Source organism: Microcaecilia unicolor, chromosome 2, assembly GCF_901765095.1.
Source record: "Microcaecilia unicolor chromosome 2, aMicUni1.1, whole genome shotgun sequence".
NCBI lineage: Eukaryota > Metazoa > Chordata > Amphibia > Gymnophiona > Siphonopidae > Microcaecilia > Microcaecilia unicolor.
This window is the reverse complement of record NC_044032.1, coordinates 349494949-349508613: the sequence shown is the minus strand read 5'-3', so window position 1 is coordinate 349508613 and position 13665 is coordinate 349494949. Positions and strand designations below refer to the sequence as shown.

Sequence of the window (13665 nt, the reverse complement as noted above, 5' to 3'; positions counted from 1 at the left end):
AATGCAGATATGTATATATATACTTTTGTGTTTAATGCCAAGAATGGTAACCATCAATCTCCTTAGTTGGTCTACCAAATCAGCAAAGGTATCTCTCTATATAAATGATCATAAACCTAGCTGTTAATATCACTGACCAGATCCAACTTGGGAGCCTTCTCAGCTATAAAGAGCAATGGTGGAGTTATACGCTAGAAAAAAATGACCCCTGGGGGCATAAATTTAGAAATTGATTGGGCAGCTGCAATGTAATTAGACATGATGACATCAGGGGGGTGTAGTTATGAGTTACTGACGCCCTGAGCCTTCAAGCGCTATATAAACACAACACTGCGCAAGGGAGGAACAAGCACAAAGATGGCAGGCACCAATGCAATGTAGAGAAATTCTCTTGTACTTTAGGTATGTGATGTTTTTTGAAATGTTTTCTGACCACCAATATGATACAAAATAGTTTGACTGAATGTTTTATTCTTTAGCTGATTGGACCACACCCTGAGGCAGCAATTTGTGTAACATGCCGCAAGTAGGTGGAGGCGTCCGTGTACTGCATTTTATGTAACCCTGTATGGAAGATATGCAAGTGATACAAATTATGAAGCTGCAATGTGTTTTAAAGAATTGTTATACAAGATGAAAAATATTTTCCAAGAATAAAGTTTCAAGATGGTTGGAATACAAAAAGAAGTTTGGACTTAAGTGATGTTACAAACAGATTAAGATATTAACAGCTGGGTTGATGATCATTTACAAGAATGATAACCATATATTGCTTGTTATGTTTGCTATTTATGGTGAACAAGCAAAAGAAAACAGAAGACAATCCTCACAGAAACAGTATGACAAAAACAGTGAAGGTAACCAAAAAAATAAATATACTCCAAAGTGTACAATTCTTCTTTATTCAGAATCTTCAATCGACTCAACATGAGTCGAGTTTCAGCCTACTGGCCTGCATCAGGAGTCTGCTGGCCAGTTCTTTCCCACAATCACATTCTTTGAGGCTTCTCCGACATACACCTGCAAACATTTGCTCAAAGGATAAGTGCTAGCATGGGTATCCCAGGTTAACAGAATTTGTGGTATCAGATCTTAGATGTGCAAGTGTACCTGTAAGGAGAAGGTGAACCTCCTTTGAGCAAATGTTTGAAAGTGTATGTCCAAGAAGTCTCAAAGGAATATGACTGTGGGGAAGAACTGGCCAGCAGACTCCTGATGCAGGCCAATAGGCCGAAACACGGTCCATTGTGAGTTGACTGAAGATTTTGAATAAGGGAGAATTATGCACCTTGGAGCATTTTCCCTCTTTTGGTCACCTCCACTGTTTCTTTGTTGTGCTATTTACGGTGTTCATCACTAATGTAGTGCATCTGTAACTACCATCTTTTTATTTTTACACGGACTTATATGGTACACATTTAGGAACTGTATTCTGACGGACTATGCCATATATAGCCTGCAGCTACCATGCCATAGACAGTAAACACATTAAAGCAGTGTGTTGTGCACTGTTTCTAACATTATTTGCTACATCACTACATTGCAGTAGAAGCTATCACGGGAACTAAGTTGTGCTATTTATGGTGTTCCTCACTAATGTACTGCATCTGTAACTATCATTCTTTTACTTTTACACGGACTTATATGCTGCAAAATTTAGGAACTGTATTCTGATGGACTGTGCCATATACAACCTGCAGCTACTGTGCCATGGACAGTAAACACACTTGAAGAAGTTGAGTTGTGCACCGTTTCAAGCATTATTTGCTCCATCACTACATTGCAGTGCAAGCTATCCGGGAATTGTATTTCCAGGTGACTTGTTTTCCATGAACTTTCAAGTCATTGCTCCTATAAGTATTTGACTTGCAGAAACAAACAATTGTGACTTCCATGGATATTAACTATATGCATTTCATGTCTCTTACATTATGTGAATATTTGCTCATACATTTACTATTAGTTTTTGAGCTTGCTTATATTACATGTAAAATAATTAGTGTCTTGCTTTACCTTTTGCATTTCACATTACAGTATTGTATGCTCATTCATTTATCAAGCTCATTTGCATGGATGTAGTATTATTATTAATCGCATGCCTTATCAATCTATAAGATATTATTAGTTACATTTATTGTTGTTTAGGATTGATTACATTACCGAGTATTATTGCATTTCTTTACATATATATATGATGTGTTAACAGAATATATTAGCATTACTGTGTTGCATCTTGGTTCTGTGAGTAAACACACCATTATTTTAGCTAGTATTTGAAGCTGCCCGGCACGTTTTGGAGTGCCAGTCATCTTGAATAAAGTGGGGGGGGGGGGGGGGGGGGGGGGGGGGGGGGGGGGGGGGGGGGGGGGGGGGGGGGGGGGGGGGGGGGGGGGGGGGGGGGGGGGGGGGGGGGGGGGGGGGGGGGGGGGGGGGGGGGGGGGGGGTGGGTGGTGTACTGGTAAGGGGAACTAGCCCATGGTCCTATATAACTGCAATAGAGAGTCTGGTTGATAACCTTTTGTAACAACAATACCTCAATGTAGAGTTAACTTTAGCCTGAATTTGCTCAGTCAGTTGAACTAGACTACTTAGCAAATATCATTATTGCACAATCACTGTGCCATGAACTTCTTGTACAGAGACCAGTTGATGAACCCTGCCACGCCAGTGCCTAGGTAGGGGGGCTTTCCTGAATTCCAAGACTGCATTTTAAGTGATGTAAAATGTGGTTTCTGAGGACCGAATGTACAGAACATAGAGAGGAGTCTGCTTATCTTCAAAGATAAGGCCTCCTCCAGATCCTTATAAAGGTGCATATCTGGGAAACCAAGGCGGTAGCTGGTGTCATAATCCAACCTGAATTATCATCGGTCCCGGTTTCTACTGGCCATCCTCTCCTGAATTCAGCTGTTCATCTGGTGCACTGCACTGACATCACCTGCTACCCACATCTATACCCAGGTTGTATGCCAGCTCTATTATTGTTAAAGTGTAATAATAGGAAGCCTGATTTCAGGACCTAGACCAGGGTTTGTGCGAGTTCACGCTGAATAATTTTCTGATACAATATCTGTCTTTATTACGTCTTCTTGATTTACTTTGCTTTTGTAAATAATTCGTAGAAGCTAGTTATTCATGTTTGCACTTTTGATTGTTTTACTTACTTATAAATCAACAGCTTTTATTTTTTTAAGTAATTGGCCTGTTTCCTTGCTAGTGAAGGAGCGACTGAACTTGGATTTGTTTAACTGGTGCCACAGGGTTTTTAGAAAATCCTGATAACAGCTACCGTTATACAATCCGCCCATCCCACTCTTATAGTGCATATAGAAGGCACTATATACTGTAGCTAGTTCCACCTACATTATAAGCAAGTTTGGTGGATTTTTGGAATGTAAGATAAACTAGACTAAATCAGAAGTGCTATCTTTAAATATGTTTAGTACAAAAGGATTTATGATACCGTTTCCCTTCAGGTACCAATTTGAACAGATAAAATACTTAGGGGTTCAAATAAAACTGGAAATTGAAACCATGGTACAAGTAAATGTAAAACAAATACTATCTAAAGCATTAGACATGTGCCAAATATGGTCACCTTGCTGCTAACTTGGTGTGGGAGCGTGCGCTAGAACAATGGATCATACCCTGCTTGTAAGAACAGTAGACTCACTTTAGAGGCCGCTGTGGTATTCATTAACAAGGGTGTATATTGGGCTACATGGATTTAAAAAAAGGCTGTTGGCTAAAGAGATACATAGTGAAACCACAGATCAACAATGGTTGATGTTTTGGCAAATCGATTCCGTATATCTGCATCTACTAAACATACTTCATAGTACACAAACTAGTATGGTTGTCAGTAAAGAAGAACAAAATGGGCAAATTGGCATCAATCCAATGCTGGCCATATAAGCTGCAAACTTAAACTCTGGATCATCAACTAGTGTATAATGGTGTATAATTTCTGGCAGCAGGTGTGGCATATGATTTACGATGTTATGAGGCTTCAGCTGTCTAACCTACAGAGGTGTAGTAGTCAATTGCTTTGAAATACCCTAGAAATTAATGGGTGATCAAAAGAAATTCATAACCAATATAACTGCTATGGCACAACAAGCAATATGGGCTCATGGAAAAATGCTGATTACTTAAGCACACAATTCTGGTAGAATACACCATGCCAGATTTTCTCAACATAACAAGTACAAACCCACAACTATAACTACCCCAGGACACACCCTCCCTACCTCAGACAGCTTGAAAATACTTGGCGTCACACTCGACTGCAACCTTACTCTTGAAAGCCAAGTAAACTCTGTAATAAAGAAAATGTTCTATTCAATGTGGAAACTCAAACGACTAAAACCTTTCTTCCCAAGGGAAACCTTTCGAAACCTAATACAATCAATGGTCCTAAGTCATGCAGATTACTACAACGGAATCTATGTGGGATGCAAAGAACTCCTCACAAAAAAACTCCAGACCACCCAAAATACAGCAGCCAGGTTGATATTCAGCAAAACACGTTTTGAAACTGCCAAACCCCTTCAAGAAAAATTGCATTGGCTCCCAATCAAAGAACGGATCATCTTCAAAATCTGCACTCTAGTCCACAAAATTATATATGGTCCACAAAAGGATACATGATAGACCTCATAGATCTAACAATAAGAGTCGGGTCTGCAAGATCATACCTAAACTTACACTACCCAAATTGCAAAAGGACTGAAATACAAAACAACCTACGCATCCCAGCTTCTCCGACATAAGCGCACAACTATGGAATGGCCTCCCAAAAGCTGTGAAAACAATCCATGACCACCTGAACTTCAGGAAATCACTAAAAACCAACCTCTTCAAAAAGGCCTACCCCAACGATCCTACGTAAACCTCTTCACCCAAAACACAGCATGCCTAATGATTATACTGGACAGCACACAATCTTCATTCCTTCCGACCCTCCACATATACCTAATTCGATCACTATACAACCTTGTATTTGCTATCGACCGACTGGGCAAATGCCTTAACGGTACTATGTAAGCCACATTGAGCCTGCAAATAGGTGGGAAAATGTGGGATAAAAATGCAATAAATAAATATAGTGTTGTGTTTGGGCCGAACTGCTCGCATCCTCAGAATACGGTCACCATTGCATCAATATTTAGGACTCAATGGACTAGTATAATATGATTCATTATAATGAATGCACCAAGTATGCTTTGCTGTCTTGATGGAGGGAGGGATGGAGGGAAAGGTGGAGAGTGTTGCAGTGTATGCATAATTTCAATAGACTATCTAGATACAATACATCCCAGCCAAACTGACAACAACCAAAATAATGGAATATCAATACGAGGAGAACAAAAATCAACACAAAGGAAAGAAAGGTAATAACAAACCCATATAACAATAGAATGGACAACTAACAAAAATCAACACAACTCCGAACACAGCTGACCCCTACCAAAAAATTCAAGTGGGATCAGTAGTTAACAAAGCAACAATAACAGATTGGATCACGTCAGACAACCTCGACCTACTATTCAGCAGTGAAACCTGGATCCATGATCAAAGGACCCCATAATTCTAGATCTATGCCCCCCCAGGTTACAAAATCACTCACTGGACAAGAAAAGAAAAAAAGAGGCGGAGGCATAGCAACTAATCCACAGATCCACTTCACCGTAGTAACTGTAGCCGAGTCCATAACACCCCAACTTGAAATCGCCTCAGTTAGAATTCACCATACAACCTTGCTTGACCACCTAAACTGTGTCTTGTTTTACAGACCACCAGGTAACTGGTATGAATGCCAATCACACTTCATGGATTTCATATCAAACACCTGTGTATCTAACTCCAATCTACTTATACTAGGTGACATCAACCTACACCTAGAAAACCCTAAACCCTAACAATGCTCGTGAATGCAAGGAATTCCTCCAATTATGGGGCCTTAATTGGCCACATATGCAAACACATGTCAAAGGACACACACTTGACCTTATTACACACAAATTGTCTTCAGACCTGAACCTAATATTATCAGATACAAAATGAACAGACACACCATAGTCAGACCACCACAAATTAAACCTATCCCTACAATGGCGAAAAAAAGGCTCACACCATACACAAGAACGCACAACCTACACCACGAGAGGCCAAGTAGACTCTGTAATCTTCTGGCAACAGATATACAATAACGAATGGACAGCACAAACGGACTCGATACACTACCTCCTAGTTTGGGATAACAGATGCAGAAGTATATTAGACGAAATAGCACCACTACAAACAAGAACCTCACGAAGAGTCATTACATATGGCTCCATTTCACATTCTCCTCCTAGTACTGTCCCTTCCAAATCTACTCCTACGCACCAATCTACTCCTCCACCCAAAGCCACTGTGCACTTCAGTCATACATTTCCCTTTCGCTGATTTCATTACCTCACCATCTCTCTTGTCCTCTTCCTCCCTCCTTGCTTTCTGCCTTCAACATTTCATCCCTTCCACTGTACCTTCCCCTTTCTGAGTTCACCTCACCTTTGTCGCCTTCATCGCCACTCCTCTCCTACTCTCCTCCACACTCTCTTACTCCTTCTTCCTGCTGGTGACATCAATCCCAATCCTGGTCCTCCTCACCAACCGTCATCCTATTTATACAAGTCGCAACGTGACCTTTCCAATCTCATGTCTATTCCTCTCCTCCCGCTCTCCTCTCTGCCCTTCTCATGCGCCCTATGGAATGCCCGCTCCATCTGCAACAAACTTTCCTATATCCTGCTATAATACTACTATAAATCATTTCTATAGCGCTACCAGTCGTACGCAGCGCTTCACAATTGAACATGAAGAAAAGACAGTCCCTGCTCAAAAGAGCTTACAATCTAAATCCATGACCTTTTTATCTCTCACAGCCTCCATCTGCTTGCCAGAAACTTGGCTCTGCCCTGATGACTCTGTTTCAGTCACAGCCCTCTGCCATGGTGGTTATCTCTTCTCCCATACTCCTCGCCCTACTGGCTGCAGTGGAGATATTGGACTATTACTCTCACCCTCTTCTAAATTTCAATCTCTTCTGCCACCGCAGTCTCTCTGCTTTTCTTCCTTAGAAGTCCATTCCATCCGCCTATTCACTCCTTTGCCTCTTCGAAAAATAGTTATCGTCCCCCTGATAAGTCCCTTTCATCCTTTCTTAGCAACTTTGACGCTTGGCTTTCCTTCTTTCATGATCCTTCTTCCCCCTCCCTCATCCTTGGTGACTAACATTCATGCTAATGATCCCTCCAAATCTTACGTCTCCCAGTTCCTCGCCTTAACATCCTCCTTCAATCTCCAACTATGTTCCACTTCCCCTACTCACCAAAATGGTCACTGTCTTGATCTTATCCTCTCCTATAACTGCCCTCCTTCCAATTTCTTTGCCTCAGATCTTCCCCTCTCTGACCATCATCTAATAACCTTCACACTTAAACATCCTCCTGCCCAATCCCGTCCAATCTTAACCAATTTATCTAGGAATCTCCAGGACATTGACCTTATGTCTCGAACCTCTTCTCTACCACTGCACCATCCAAATCTGTCAATGAAGCCGTCTCTTCCTACAATACTATCCTATCCTCTGCTTTAGACACTCTTGCACCTCTCATGCCCCGTCCTATAAGGCTTATCAAACCCCAGCCTTGGCTGACCTCTAAAATCTGATACCTACGTTCCTGTCCCCGCTCCACCAAACGCTTCTGGCTGAAATCTCTTGCCCTTGCTGATTTCATACACTTCAAGTTCATGCTGACCTCATTTCAATCTGCTCTTTTGCTTGCCAAGCAGGACTATTACATCCAACTGACTAATTCTCTCGGCTCAAACCCTCGACTTCTCTTCGCCACACTGACTTCTCTCCTCAAGGTGCCTCCATCTCCTACTCCCCCCTCACTATCGCCTCAGACCCTAGCTGAGTTCTTCCACATCAAGGTTCAGAAAATAAATCTCGAATTCTCATCCAAGCCACCTCTCCCTTCCCTTGTCCCTCCCCTTGTCCGTTCCCCTATCTCCCCAGTCCCCACGTCCTTTCCTCCTTTCCCAAAGTCACTGATGAAGAAACATCACATCTTCTCTCCTCCTCAAAATAAACTACCTGTTCCTCTGATCCCATTCCTACCCACCTTCTTAACACTATCTCTCCTACTCTCACCCCGTTTATCTGTTATATTCTCAATCTTTCACTTTCCACTGCGACCGTTCCTGATGCCTTCAAACATGCTGTGGTCACAACACTCCTTAAGAAGCCTTCACTTGACCCTACCTGTCCTAACTATCGACTCATCTCCCTCCTCCCCTTCCTCTCCAAGATACTTGAATGTGTCGTTCACCGCAGCTGTCTTGACTTTCTTTCACCTCATGATGTTCTTGACCCACTCCAATCTGGCTTTCACCCTCTTCATTCAACTGAAACTGCACTCACAAAAGTTTCCAACGACCTGTTTCTGGCCAAATCCAAAGGTCTCTAGTCTATCCTCATCCTTCTCGATCTATTCGCCGCTTTTGACACTGTTGACCACAGCCTACTCCTTGATACGCTGTCTTCACTTGGATTCCAGGGCTCTGTTCTTTCCTGGTTCTCCTCCTACCTCTCACTTTGCACATTTAGTGTACACTCTGGTGGATCCTCTTCCACTTCTATCCCACTGCCAATCGGTGTACCTCAAGGTTCTGTTCTCAATCCTCTCCTGTTCTCCACCTACACTTCTTCCCTTGGCTCTCTGATATCATCCCACGGCTTTCAATACCATCTCTACGCTGGCTCCCAGATCTACCTCTCTACCCCCGATACCTCTACCAGCATTCAGACCACGGTTTCAGCCTGCCTGTCTGACATCGCTGCTTGGATGTCTCAACGTCATCTGAAACTTAACATGGCAAAAACCGAGCTTCTCATCTTTCCCCCTAGAACCACCTCTTCTCTCCCCTCTTTCTCTATTTCTTGTGGATGGCACTCTCATTCTCCCTGTCTCATCAGCTTGCATCTCTTACCTAACAGACAGACATGAGTTTAGGTAAGAGATGCATACTGTTTTCTGAGAGAGAAACTATTAGGGGAAATCACCATGCACTCTTCTGGAAGACAGACAGAAATCTGTGGTACTTGTGTTGATGCACTTTGCATGAAGTTTAGTGCTGCAAAATAAATTGGGTCTCTTCCTGAATCGTATACCTTAACTAGTTGGTGCCACTTTCTGCATGAAAGCTAACTTTTAAAGATGCTTTACTAATGGCAGTATAATCAGAGCTATTCATAGTTCATATTTGTAACACCACAGCAAAGAGAATTTCTCTTCTTTACCAGGTCCTGGCCTTTTCTCCTCCTAAGTGCAGAAAGCACCTGTCTCCTCTTAACCAGCCTCTGCCCTCCTTGCCTCTCTCCTCCCTTTACTTCAACACTTCCTGTCTATGCTGTTGACCTGCTTGTGCTGAAGTGCAGTGCAGTACACTTGCAAGGCATATGTTTATTTTAAATTCCTGAAGATTATCAGTCTGTTATATATATATATTTTTAAATATGTACGTTTATTTGTAAGATTATGGATATCATGGCACAGAAAGCTGAAACAAATGAAATGATATGGTCACCAACAAGCTGGTGACTATGACTTGATGGCAGTCATACCAGTGGCTCAGAGGAAAAAATTAAGAAAATAACTCTGGATTGTTGTTGAAAGAATTTCAACATAGTGGCAAATCTTTAGAACAAACTGGAAATCAAACCTGTTAAAAAATTTGACTTCTATTGTAATTAAGAATACATTGGAAGACATCGTTGTAATCTGTTACACAGAACAGCAGACATAGTTGTCTTAGAATCTTGAGCACATGCTGAAACATTGCATAAGAGAGCTACAATAGGTAGACTGAAGTCTCAGAAATACAAAGAATTATCTTTGAGTAGCACAAAATTTTAGTACCTTTATAGTCAGCTCCAGCGACTTGTCACATAGTTCCTTCAGGCAGGCAGCATTAATATTGATGTCATCATCTCCTGATGTATCATATAGGACCACAAGAGGAATCTCACTTCTCTCTAATATTTCTATTGCCAATATTTTACCACATGTTTTTGATTCCACTGCCTTTACAAGGATCCGGTCTTGACAAAATGCTTCTAGACCTGAGAACAATAATTATTAAAATCACTCAATCCTGTTCATTATAAGGTTATATGTTATCTTAATGTAATGTAAAATGGTTCTTGTATAACTCCCACAAAAATAGTAGCCATCTCACTGCACAAACAGCTATGCACTCAATTATAATAAAATCTGTGATTCCCAATGAACACATCTGGGTATACACCTAACAGACATAATGCATGCTACCACAAGATATGCGTAATTCTGATTCCCTGAAAAGATTAGCAACAAGCAGCTTAAATGTTGCTGACATTGGCAATATAACCAGATAATGAGGCTACTGTAGTCAATCACTTCCTACTAGAGAGACACCCCCCAAATTTAGTGAAGATACTTACCTACAGCAGGTGTTCTCCGAGGACAGCAGGCCATTCATTCTCACACATGTGGGTGATGTCATCCATGTCGCCCAGTGCGGAGCTTAAACTAGCTAATAAGCGTTTTAAGGGCACACGCAGTGTTCCCCACTGCGCATGCACGAGTGCCTTCCCACCCACCATGACAGCGTGGGACCATCAATACAATACTATAGCATACTAAAAAAAAAAAGGAGACAACTTCAAGGGGATGTGGGAGAGTATGTGAGAATGAATGGCCTGCTGTCCTTGGAGAACACCTGCTACAGGGCATTTTTGCTTTCTCAAAGGACAAGCAGGCCATATTCTCACATGTGGGAATCCCTAGCTACCATGCTTACCAAAAACAACCACCATATGTCAATTTGTCCTTGCAATGGAGAGGACAAAATAGTAACTTATCTTAAACTATATACAACTGTGTGAGGCTGCAGCCTGGAACCTAGGGGGTGGAGTTATATTCTAGACTTCAAATAAATTTTGCAGAAGTGTATGTCCAAACCGACGATCAAGTTTGATATCCTGCTCGAGGCAGTAGAGTGATGTGAATGATGTGAATGTGTGCACTGAAGACCACGTCACAGCCTTACAAATTTCTTCAATGGAGGCCGATCTCAAGTGGGCTTCCAATGCAGCCATGACTCTGACTTTGTGAGCTTTGACATGACCCTCAAGAGTCAGCCCAGCCTGGGCATAAGTGAATGAAAAGCAATCTGCTAAGGATTGGAGATTGTGCATTTCCTGATGGCAACCCCCATCCTGTTGGGATCACAGGAAACAAAAAGCTGGGCAGATGGTCTGTAGGGCCTAGTCCGCTCCAAGTAAAAGGTCAATGCTCGCTTGCAGTCCAGGGTATGCAGTGCGCTTTTGCCATGATATGTCTGTGGTTTGGAAAAGAACGTTGGAAGAACGATTGACTGGTTCACATGAAATTCCGACACAACCTTAGGCAGGTACTTAGGGTGCATGCGGAAAAAAACTCTATTATGATGAAATTTAGTATAAGGTGGATCCGCCGCCAGGGCCTGAAGCTCAATGACCCTGCAAGCTGAAGTAACAGCCAACAAAAACAGGACCTTCCAAGGTCAAATACTTCAGATGACAGAAATCCAGTGGCTCAAAAGGAGTTTTCATCAGCTGGGTGAGGACAACATTGAGGTTCCACGACACAGGCAGAGGTTTAAGCAAATCTCTCATGAAGTGAACTAGAAGCCGTCCAAAGATAGGCTTACCACTGAATGGTGATGGTAAGCACTAATTGCAATAAGGTGAACCCTTACATAGTTGGTTTTGAGACCAGACTCAGAAAGGTGTAGAAGTTATTCAAGCAGAATCTGCGAAGGGCAAGAAAGGGGATTTAGGGTATTGTCCTCACACCAGATGGCAAACCTCCTCCAATTTAAAGAGTAACACCTCTTGGTGGTCTTTCCAGGAAGACAAGAGAGAAGCAAGTGGAAACACAGTTTCAAGAGATCAAGCCAGGATCAGGGGTGAGATGCTCCAAAAAACTTTATTGAGGACCCAACACGGTCCGTGTTTCGGTTTTTTTAAAAAACCTTCATCAGGGGTCAATCAGTAGTAGCACAGGAGATATAATGACAGACAAAGGAGCTTGTAAAAATGTGGTCTCAATCAGTAGTAGCACAGGAGATATACTGACAGACAATTATCAGTCTGTTGGTACGAGGCAACATTTTTTATTTCATTCAAGAGACCACATTTTTACAAGCTCCTTTGTCTGTTAGTATATCTCCTATGCTACTACTGATTGAGACCACATTTTTACAAGCTCCTTTGTCTGTCAGTATATCTCCTGTGCTACTACTGATTGACCCCTGATGAAGGTTTTTTTAAAAAAACCGAAACACGGACCGTGTTGGGTCCTCAATAAAGTTTTTTGGAGCATCTCACCCCTGATCCTGACTTGATCTCTTGAAACTGTGTTTCCACTTGCTTCTCTCTTGTGTTGAACTTCTGTGGAAATTTTTGGACCTTTTATTTCTACGGCTTTCCAGGAAGACAGCAAGACCCAGGAGATACCCTCAGTTGAGGTGAGAAAGAGCTGGAGAGAGATGGAACCTGAAGAGTGATATTATCGGGGAAAGAAGCTAGGGGAATGGTCAGGCCTTTTGACTGGAGAAATTCTACATAAAAAATTACAAATAAAGAATGCATAATTCTAAAATATTATGCACAGAATTTCCAAAATTTGTATGTAGAATTTTTAATTTTGTGCAAAATTCCCCCAGGAGTAATAGGTAGGTTTTTTGCTGTTTGATTCATAGCATTACATGCATGACATGTTTGCTAAACGAATGTTAAGTTTGGATTTTATTTGGGTTTTGTATTTCACAATATGCTTGGTAGAAAGATTTATGTTGTTATTGCTCAGATAGGGAAAAAACACGAAATTGGAGAAACTAGATCCGCTACGGGATGACATGAGAATCTGAATATATTTTGTGGTGGTGTATTTTGACTTCCATGGAGAAATATCTTAGTTATGATCTGCACTTATTGGGAGGAGGTTGGACTTTTGTGGATGCAGACATGATCATAAGAACTGCTATATTGTGTCAGACCAAAGGTCTGTGTGAGATATATATGCAGTGTGTGACATATACCAACAGCACCATCCATCAGGTGTGTCCTGGCTGAAAAAAATTTGAGAATGATTGCCATAGAGCAGAGGTTCTCATCCCAGTCAAAACACACCTAGCCAGTCACCATGGCCTGTTTTAGAAATACTGGGGGACCAGGGCAGAAATTGAGGGGGCCCCTGATCTCCTCTCCTCCCTACCCTTCCCCCCCTGATTTCCCCACCTACCATTACTACCACACATTAAACAACTTTAAATGACTTCACACAAAAAACACAACCAAACCTTCACCAAATACAGAACAAGGGATCACAAATAGAAATTGATCTGAAAACCCCAAGAAAGTAAACTTAACAAGTACTACAACACTGGAGAAAAAACAGAGATGTACTTCTTTTTTGTACTGGGCACAGAGGGGTCCTGGGCCCAGCCCCCCACCTCAACCCTCCCCCCCAAAAATGAGCCACCTCCTTTGCTGTGGCTGGTGAGGATGCGAAAGCCCAGTCAGCTGAA

The 13665-nt window shown here is 41.9% G+C and overlaps 1 protein-coding gene across 7 annotated transcripts in view; it reads right to left on the bottom strand.

Annotated features, from left to right (window-relative positions):
- TDRD7 (tudor domain containing 7) overlaps window positions 1-13665 on the bottom strand; it is a 432711-nt gene that overhangs the window by 143338 nt on the left and 275708 nt on the right. For all 7 annotated transcript variants that reach the window (XM_030194449.1, XM_030194446.1, XM_030194444.1 and 4 more), the window contains exon 10: window positions 9972-10174. In XM_030194449.1, the coding sequence (XP_030050309.1) occupies window positions 9972-10174 (203 nt within the window). The remainder of the gene's footprint in view (window positions 1-9971; window positions 10175-13665) is intronic.